The sequence below is a fragment of the Belonocnema kinseyi genome, chromosome 2 (genome assembly GCF_010883055.1).
Source record: "Belonocnema kinseyi isolate 2016_QV_RU_SX_M_011 chromosome 2, B_treatae_v1, whole genome shotgun sequence".
Taxonomy (NCBI): Eukaryota; Metazoa; Arthropoda; class Insecta; order Hymenoptera; family Cynipidae; genus Belonocnema; species Belonocnema kinseyi.
In genome coordinates, this window is record NC_046658.1 from 67,550,766 (window position 1) to 67,560,464 (window position 9,699).

Sequence of the window (9,699 nt, forward strand, 5' to 3'; positions counted from 1 at the left end):
ATAAAAAGTATCACTCATTGTCGTTTATCGGGTATCAGATCTGTGAAAGCTTTTCACCTACTTCCTTATCCAGTGTGAAATGAAGTGAGAACAGGAAATATCACCTCCAATAAAACTGTTGTCAATTACAAAATTATGCCTTATATGAATCTAAAGTTAAATCGAATAATTTCTTCCTTGTCCTGTAGGTGTGCAGGAATGTCTCACAATTTCAGATGTTTAAAGTAGGTTTCAAGTTTGCTCTAAAATCTCGATGCTGACAAGAGATTCCAGCCTACAGCTTTTATTCGTGAGAAGTAAAATTTTACATTTTTCACTTGTTAATGATGCATTAATAAATCCGGTTCTTTTAATTAGTCATTTTCATTAAAATTAATTCTACAATGCACTCTTACTAAATAAATTACGTACTTTCTACTGAAGAAATTTCCGTAAATTTAACACAATTCCAGGTCGTGCCGGGGTAGTAATGCGGAATTTTCCGTAATACTAGCTCTAATCCTCTTTTTCACCTGTTAGGCTTTCGAAAAAATTCGCATTCCTAGACAATGCCAATTAATTATAATGGTAACAATACAATAACTTTTGATTTGTAACCGGATAAATACATAAAAGCAAGTCATCAAATGAACACAAACAAGTATTATACGCAGTAAATATATTCAAGGTGGTCAGCTCTGGAAATCTTTTTCTCTCGTTTTGGCGTTTTATGTTTATTGTGCCCGATGCTGGACTAAAGTGTTTGATATATTGTTAAAAAAATATCTTTCTTTCAGTGCCATTCATCAAAAAATAAATATTTTTTATAAATTAAAAAAGTGACGTTATCCAATCTATATCAAACAAACGAAATATTTTCCGGTGGACAATTTTTAGTGACTTGACGCAAGTTAAAAGTATTAAAAATGCCCACCAAGCAAGAAGAAATTCAGAGGGAGAAAATCAGGAAGATGTTTAGTTGGAGCGATAATATCCAAAGGTACTGTTAACTTTTATTTCTGAACAAACTTAAAAATGTTAATTGAAGTTGTTTTTTTCCACAGATTATTATAGAATTGCAAGTATATAGTATTTCAAACTTTCCATATCGTTCTTATGATAAATACACGGTGAAAAATAGATGTTTAAACGTAAAATGCAGATGTCGAGGATTAATATATTTTATGATTAACTAGAGGACAGCAATATAGATATTCAAAGCTGTTATCTGTAGATATTAAAAAGTGAGATGTTACTCTGTAACATCCAAAATGTTCAACTAAAATATCCGAAATATTACGTGTATGGTTATATCAAATAACGGCTGCAAATATTTGAGAAGTTTACGTATTTCTGATCAATTAAAGAATTAATTGATAATTTATTCGTGAATTTCAAATTAAACTTGAATGTTCGTACATTCAGGGAAGAAGTTGAGGTTATGTTTAGTATCATTAATTAAAAAAAAAACGGGGCAAATAAGTTGAGAACGAATGGTCTGCAATATACATATAAAATTCTATCTATTTTAGGTTACTTAAATTCAAATTTTGTTTTAAATTTACAAACAATATGACAAATTTGTTGGCGTCAATATAAGGTTAAACTTAAGAACAATGTTCCGTCGTGTAGACAGACAAAAGTCAATAATATAGAAGTGAAAATCCAATGCGCCTTTTGCATGCTCTCGGAAGATTTTAACATCCGAATGTGTTTTTAGTTTGACATAAAAATATTTTGACGCCTAAAATCTCAAAAAGATAGTAGGTGTTTGGCATGAATATGTGCATGTTAGGCAGTACAGTATTATCATTTGAACATCTACATTTGAACATCAATTTTTCTCCGAGTATTGTTCTTAGGTGGGTCAGTCATAATAATGATGATGTGCGTGTATTGCCAATATGAATGGAGAATTTCATAAGGATCTGGCTATTCTTTTAAACCTGCTTTATATTTTCCTCAATCGACGACAAAAATATTTTGAATTTTAAATTATATGATGGTTTATGATTATTATCGGAATGCCAAAGTTTTGTGACCAACATTAGACTTGCAGAAAACACAGACTGCACGAATTCGCCTTGAATATAGATCGGTGATTTATGGTAACCTGCTATGATGTTACACTTCCTTCTAGCATCTGAGGCACATGTGAGGTGATTCTCCACACGTAATTTAGTTCCTCTTCCTAGTAAAAGTCACTCTTTTAAGCAATTGTATGACATAAATATAAAAAGAAAAGAAAATATAAAAATCAAAGTATATAATTTAAAATAGCAATTTAAACCATATAACGTACATAATGTTTTGAATTAAATAAATCTGCCATTGAGAAATATTAAATAGGCTTTAATTCCGGTTATAATTTTCTGGTTACGAGATTTGGAATGTCAAGGACTTTACACGAGAACTCGAATTTATTAATTTAACTTCATGCTGAATATTCATTATACTTCAAATTATAAAATTTACTTCAATCCGTGAACTTTTTGTCAATGAAAAATATTCTTAACCGAATTTTAAATCAGCCAAAAATACATACATAATAATATATATTAAATGATAATTTTATTATATTAATATATTAATTTTCAAATCCATGACAATGAATTCAAAATATTTACAAAAACATTTTAATTTACGATCCCATACGACCTCTATCGTCATCATAACATTTATTTGCTATTAACTCTTCGAGTTTAGTTTTTTTAATATTACGGGCAAATTTTCTCCTTCACTCAGTCCATTTTCACCAATAACTACTTACATATTGCATACACTATATATCTTATTACCTATAAAATGTACATATCTAATTATTCATTTATTCACATTAATTTCAGTTTTATAATTAAAGCATCAAGAAAAGGTTTTAATGAATCTATTAATTTCATTAAAACAGGATTTCAATTTAAATGTAAACAAACTTTTTACATAAAAAATATTCTGTGTTTGGTTTATAATTCTTTTTTTTGCCCCCTTCAGATGATTGTTTTTCCATATTTGAAGATGCTTTATTCATTTATTATTCCTGCCACCCTTTCTATGTGCGAAAGCTTCTCAAAATAAAATAAAAATATGTTAACATGTTAACTACATTTTTTAAATATCATAAATATTATAACTTAAATCAAAAACTGTAATTTAAACTTCTGAAGAATTACAGCCATAAATTGGAACTGGAATTTTTACATCCTCATTTATGAGAGTGGAATATAATCGTCCAAATTTTCGATCTCTGATTTTTAACAGATTTTACGTTTCAGCACTTACAGAATTCGAAAATCATAGCATTTTTTCGGTGTCTATCTGTCTGTAATGGTGTATTTACACGCTTGTCGTATGCAGATGAAAAATGCATTTCCTCTCACTCTACCATGTCACGATACCATGCATTTATCTCACTGTTGATTTTCCATTCAACTAAAAATCATAGAAAATGTAGGTTAAGTTCGTTAAGCAGATATTTCCAACAAAAATTAAAAACTTCAGAGCATTTTCAAAAATTAAAAATTTTTTTCTTCAAATTTTAGAAATTTTTGATCATCCATTCATCACATTCGTAGAAGACTTGCAAATTATCCAAATCAAAATTTAAATTTCTATGAAAATTAAAAAAAAAATTTTTTCTGAAAGATTAGGAAATTTCATTTCAATTCTTCACTAGATATCAAATATATTTATATAAATATATTTCTACTAGTTATAAAATATAAGTTTTTTGAGATCGCTGAATCCGAATCTGGGGTCAGTCGACTCCATCAGGTCAGGATCAAGGTCAAATGAGGGTCAAAATGGAGCAAACCGTTGGTTCAGAGAAAACCTTTACTCTCAGACGGTGTTATGGTTTAACCCCTATTAGATCAGGATAAAGGTCAAGTGAAGGTCAAAATAAAGAAAACCATTAGATCAAACAAAAGCAATGGATTGGAGAAAACCTCTACTCTCAGTCTTTTTAGGCTCGCTGAATCCGAATCAGGGTTCATTTTTAACTCAGCAGGTCAGGATCAAGGTCAAATAAAGGTCAAAATGAGAAAAACCCATATAATCGGCGTAAACCATCACTTTAAGACGTTTTTGAGGACGCTAAATCTGAAATTGGGATCATTTTCATCCCATGTGGTCGGGATGAAAGTCATCTCATGGTCAAAATTGAGAAAACCACGGAATTGCAGAAAACCTCTACACTTAGACTTTTTTGGGGTCGCTGAGTTCGAATATGGGGTTAGCGCAACGCCATAAGTTCGATCTCATGATTTTATCGATTTCGACCTTGATATGACCTTTAATTCGACTCTCATGTTGACATCCACTTGACCTTGGTCCGGATCTGATGGGATCAAAATGACCCAGGATTCGGATTCAGTTACTCCAAAAACGTCTGATAGTAGAGGTTTTTTCCCATACAATGTTTGTGTTCTATTCAACCTTTACTTGGCTTTGAATCTGGCCTGATGGGATTAAACTAACCCCGGATTCGGATTCAGTGACCTCAAAAACGTCTGCGTGTACAGGTTTTCTCTGATCTAATGGTTTTCTTCATTTTTATCTTCTATTGACCTTGATCCTGACCTGATTGGGTCAAACTGACCCCGGAAGCGGATTCAGTAACCTCGAAAACGTGTAGATATGGTGGGTTAGCTCGGGTTGCATAATTTTATTGTTTGTGTGGCTGTGTTACTTTAACATTGAGTAGTTATAGCAAACTGAAGATATCAAAATGTCTCGTTAAAAATCATTAAAAAATATTGTAAAGCATTTCTTTACAAAACGATTGTTGCAAGAGAGAAAGAAAACTTTCTCTGAAATTTAAAAATAACACACAAAAGTTTACATAATTTGAGTTCAAAAGACCTTAAGATGAATGAAACACCAAATTTTTTAATTCATTGAATTGGGTAAAATTGAGTGAATTTACAATTTTTAATTAGAGAGATTCCTTTGATTTAAAAAAAAATCTCTTGAAATTGTTTAAATATCTTGAAAATGCCTTGGAATCTTTTCAAATACCCTGAAATATTTCAAAGTTTGTGCAATACCTTTAAACTATTTAAATAAATAGTAAATTTCTAGAAATGTTTTAAAATTGCTTCAAATATTTAAAATCCTTTGATATTTCTTAAAATTCTTGAAAACTTTGTAAAGCTCTTTAAAATGCTTGGGAATCTTTTAAAATGCCCTTAAATGCAGTAAACTTCCACGCATGCCCCCCGGCGTAAAACGTCTACGCTCACGAATGCCCCCCCCCCCTGGAGGGGACAACCTCTACCGCGATTCGTCAGGATATTTGTGTCCAGCATCGGTCATTGGCTACCTCGGCCTTGTATCGATACGCCTACTGTAAGCAAATTTTCCAACTACGCATGTGCCAAAAAGCGTGGGTCTATTTTGAATTAATAAAAATATAATATAAATAATAATGCTTTTCGGCACATGCGCAGTTGAAGCAGTTGCGGTCCGTTATCATGCGATTGATTAGCATGACTGATTTTTTTGTTCCGTGAAATAGTACCATTTGTCTACCTTTCCCTATCTTTGATACCTACATGGCTCTGCACTGCAACTGCACACGACTTTTTGGAGAAAATTATCTAAACGCATCGGTAAGTTATAAAAGCCTTCATAGTGCATACTAATATTTCTCAAGTGTAGAATTATTTTCTCAGTCATGTTCCATTCTTTTGTCGATTAGAGATCTTTCAGTGTCACGAAATAAAATATCCAAAATTTGAGGTTAGTGTCTCAGATCGGGTACTGTTACCTCAAACTTCGGAAACTTGATTGTATTGCGGGACACTGAAAGGTCATCAATCGACAAAATAATGGAATATAACTGAGAAAATACATTCTACACTAGAAGAATTTTACTATTAGGCCATTTAAGAGTTACTTTTACGTTTATAATATTTTCTCGAAAAAGTTATCTGCATTTCCATGACGTCATATTAAAATACTCAGTTCAGACTTCCTGCTCGCCGGGCCTCTTTTTTTAATTGGTCAGCTTCTCTCACGGGCGTGACCTTATGGCGCGCATAGGGACCGTGGTGGGAGGTAAAGAAACTGCGCACGGAGAAATAAGTGCGTAGACGGGCAGGGAAACTAGGCGCGCGGGGGGACATTGGCGAGCGGGGACATAAGTGGAAGTTCACTGTATTTCAAATGCATTGATATCCCATTCAATCATTGAAATCAATGAAAAATTTCTTTGCAACCTTTTAAAATAACTTAAAATATTTTGAATCCATTAAAATCTTTTGGAAACCCTTGAAATTTTTTAAATTTCATGAAAATTCCAATGTGAAAAAATGCCTTGAAATATTTTAAATCATTTTATCGTTTTATAAATTGATCCACAGGATCAATTTCATACAAACTTTTAAAAACTCAAGAAAAAATCCATTTCAGGGTCAATTTTAAAAACTACCCGATAAAATACCTCACTTCTCGTAAATAAATTCTTTAAAATCCACTAAAATATTATAAAATTCCTTGAAATTCTATAATGATATTTTTTCAGGAATCCTGAAAAGCATATGAAAATACATTGGGAACTTTGAAATCTCTTAAAGTCATTGAAATCTTTGGAAATCTTATGAATCATGTGAAATTTTTAAAAATATCTTAAAACCTTTATAGGTCCTGTAAAATCGTTTCATATCTTTTGAAATTCTAAAAAAATGCATCATCCTGAAATATTTCTAACGCCTAAAAATGTATTCAAATTTAATTAATATATATGAAATCTATTACAAATTTCTCGAAATCTTTAAAAAATACCCTGAAATATTTCAAAAGAATTTTAGGAAGTTCAGAAATAGGCAGATACATGAACTGAATAGCGGAAAACTATTAGTTAATTTATTGAAATAAAAGCGACTACAGTAATCTTTTCGTTTGAAATAGAATTCTTGCACGTTCTTTTTATATTTGCAATTTCTCATTTCAAAACAACTTTGTTAAATAACCGTGAACCCAGTCTAGAAGGGGCTGTTACTCAATTTTAACAAATGATTACAAGCGTTAAGCCTAGCAGAAAAATTTTTCCTTCCACATGACCGATATTTTCAATTTGCTGCGTAATCGTGATGTTCAAATCCGCGAATTACAGAAAATACTTGGAAAATTAATTTTGCAATTGTACAAGATATATTAAGCTATGTCAGTGAGTTCATAAACGGGCGTGAAAGTGATTGGTAAAGTGTCCGGTAGTTCCGTCGTCGTATAGTGAAAGGCAAGAACTCACACGAAACCTAGTTCTCCAGATAAGACAGATTCTAAACACTTGTCGCGTAATGATGCACCTTGGCCAGGAAACTCGGGACCGGTCAATGTCTGGGATTTTACGCATTCTTTTTTTCTCTCTCTTTTTTTAAATTTCGCATCTATCTTCTTATTTGATTTTTCCCCCCTCGTTCAACTCAATTTTCAGTTTCGTCACGCATGCAAGCAAGCAGGAATCGAGTCATCGAAACATTCGAAACAAAAACCTGTTTGGTGACGTTAGTTCTCCTGTAATCCGTAAGGAAAACCGGTTCCGGACCACATTATACCAGTAAATCCCATGAATCCTCATCAGGGATACCCGATGCTGAAATTTACGCTAGCTGTGTCCCCATTTTCAAAAAGTCGTCTTTTTCGGTTTTGAGTGCTTATATATATATATAGGATTAGATTAATTTCTTTATTTACTTAATACCTTATATCTGAAATTTACAGAATTTTGAATTATTATTAACCTACCCAGGAAAAAAAGCGAGTCGGTTTGAATTACGCATCTGTCATTTGCAGATTAGAAGAATGAAAACACAATCGGTTGACCACATTTTTAATCTGTCATTTATGTGCAGTGCTTTAAATCTGTCATTCCGCATTCGTTAAAAAAGGCTGAGTGAATATAGTTGAATGGGACTAACTAAACTGAAATAATTCCTATGAGCATTCTACGATTCATTAATGTGCGCATAAATGGGTTGAAATTCAGTATGAAATTGAGGTCTTAAAAGATGACACCCAATGGTAAAAATACGATGCACACATAGCAATTTTCAACGAGCGTGAATCTGCCAAGTGTAGGTTACCTCAGGTTATGTTCAACTGAGTGGAATATGCAGATTAGAATTTTTTTAAATTGTTTTGAGTGATAAGTATGACGTAATAAATTTGAATAGGACAATGTATATTAAACAAAAGTTTAATAATTTTAAATAGAATAATAATGTAATATGTTACAGTTGATGCAACAATTTATTTCTAAATTCAATAATTGTGGAGTTGTTATTCTATTTTTACAATAATTTCAAATAGATTATCCCGTGCAGGAATTATAAGATTTACAATGAAAGCGTCAGTGTTATTCACTTTATTCGGATCACATGCTAATGGCCGCCGGGAGTGCATGTGTCAGAAACAAACACCGCAATTCGCTCATGTCTATTTGCATCCCAAACATCCAAATGTTTAGGTTTTCAATATCCGCATTTTCTTACAGATTATTTCTATAAAATAAAACGTGAGTGATAGTTTTTGTGAATTTGAGATTGATGTAAAGTGAATGTGAAATTTCATAACCAAAAGATTGAAACTTATTCATTTTTCACTTTCAGTGATAACGAGATTTTATAAACGTAAATGAAAAGCAAAAATTTGGTTTTAATGCGTGCAATATATAAATAAATGGTCAACTTTCATACGTGGTGTGATGCAAATATTTGAAAAACAATGTTAAAAAAATCAATTAAAATGGCTAAAAATAAATAATCTATAAATAAAAGTAGACTACGTAGGTCAGGATCTGCTTAAAAGTTGTCCATTTAACTAGTTTTTATTAAATAATTCAAACTATTTAAATTTAAAGTTTTTATGTAAATCAATAACTTTCTATCGGAACTATTGTTCCTGAATAAGATAATACCTATTTCTAATAGCTGCTAGACTGTTTGTCCGTTAAAAAACTAATGTTCTTATTCAAAAGACAGCCTAAGAAATGGGTGGCAATCTGGAATTCCAGTGACAGATATGCAATTCAGAAGTCATCAAAACTCATTCAAACGCAAGTGAATGAAATTTTGTTTCCTGAGATATGCCTCGAACTTATGTCAGAAATAATAAATAGTGTAGATAGTGCCACATGCTTTAAAAATAGTATCAAGGTAGTGTCATCCAAATTGCCGCTGATTTGTTTTTTAAAGACTTTTTAGTCGTTATAATTTTGTTCACTAATTTATATGCCGTAAAATACTAATGACTGATATAGCAGAAGGAATCTAGTAGACCTGCGCATGATTTCTTTTAATCTTTCAACAATTTATCAATTTAAAAAATCGTGTGAAATTTGGCAGCTTAACCCCCAAAAAGTCGGTCTCATTCAAAAAGAAGGAAACCGATTCAATATAAACTTGCTTGAAATGGTCATTGCTGTACATGGCAGATTCGAAGCTGCTTGAGAAAATGACCGATTCACAAAGTCGCAAACCTATTCTGTTTTAACTTTCTGAATCTGCAAATGACGGATACGCAATTCACAGAGTCGTCTTTTCAATGGATTCCTTTTTCCTGGGTAGTCCCAGGAAAAATTTAAACATGCATAAAGTTTCAGGAATCAAAAAGCGTGCAACGAAAAATTAATCTTATTTTTTAAGCAAAATTTTCCCTTTCATAACCTAATATTTTTAAAGTAATAAAAACACGCTCTGGTGTTTATTTACAATGTTTTTATTT

At 31.8% G+C, this 9,699-nt stretch overlaps 1 protein-coding gene across 2 annotated transcripts in view; it reads left to right on the forward strand.

Annotated features, from left to right (window-relative positions):
* Positions 1-763: 763 nt before the first annotated feature.
* The window catches only part of LOC117168145 (ABC transporter G family member 23), a 116,909-nt gene continuing 107,973 nt past the window's right edge, over positions 764-9,699 (forward strand). For both annotated transcript variants that reach the window (XM_033353565.1, XM_033353566.1), the window contains exon 1: positions 764-979. In XM_033353565.1, the coding sequence (XP_033209456.1) occupies positions 906-979 (74 nt within the window). In that variant the 5' untranslated portion in view covers positions 764-905. The remainder of the gene's footprint in view (positions 980-9,699) is intronic.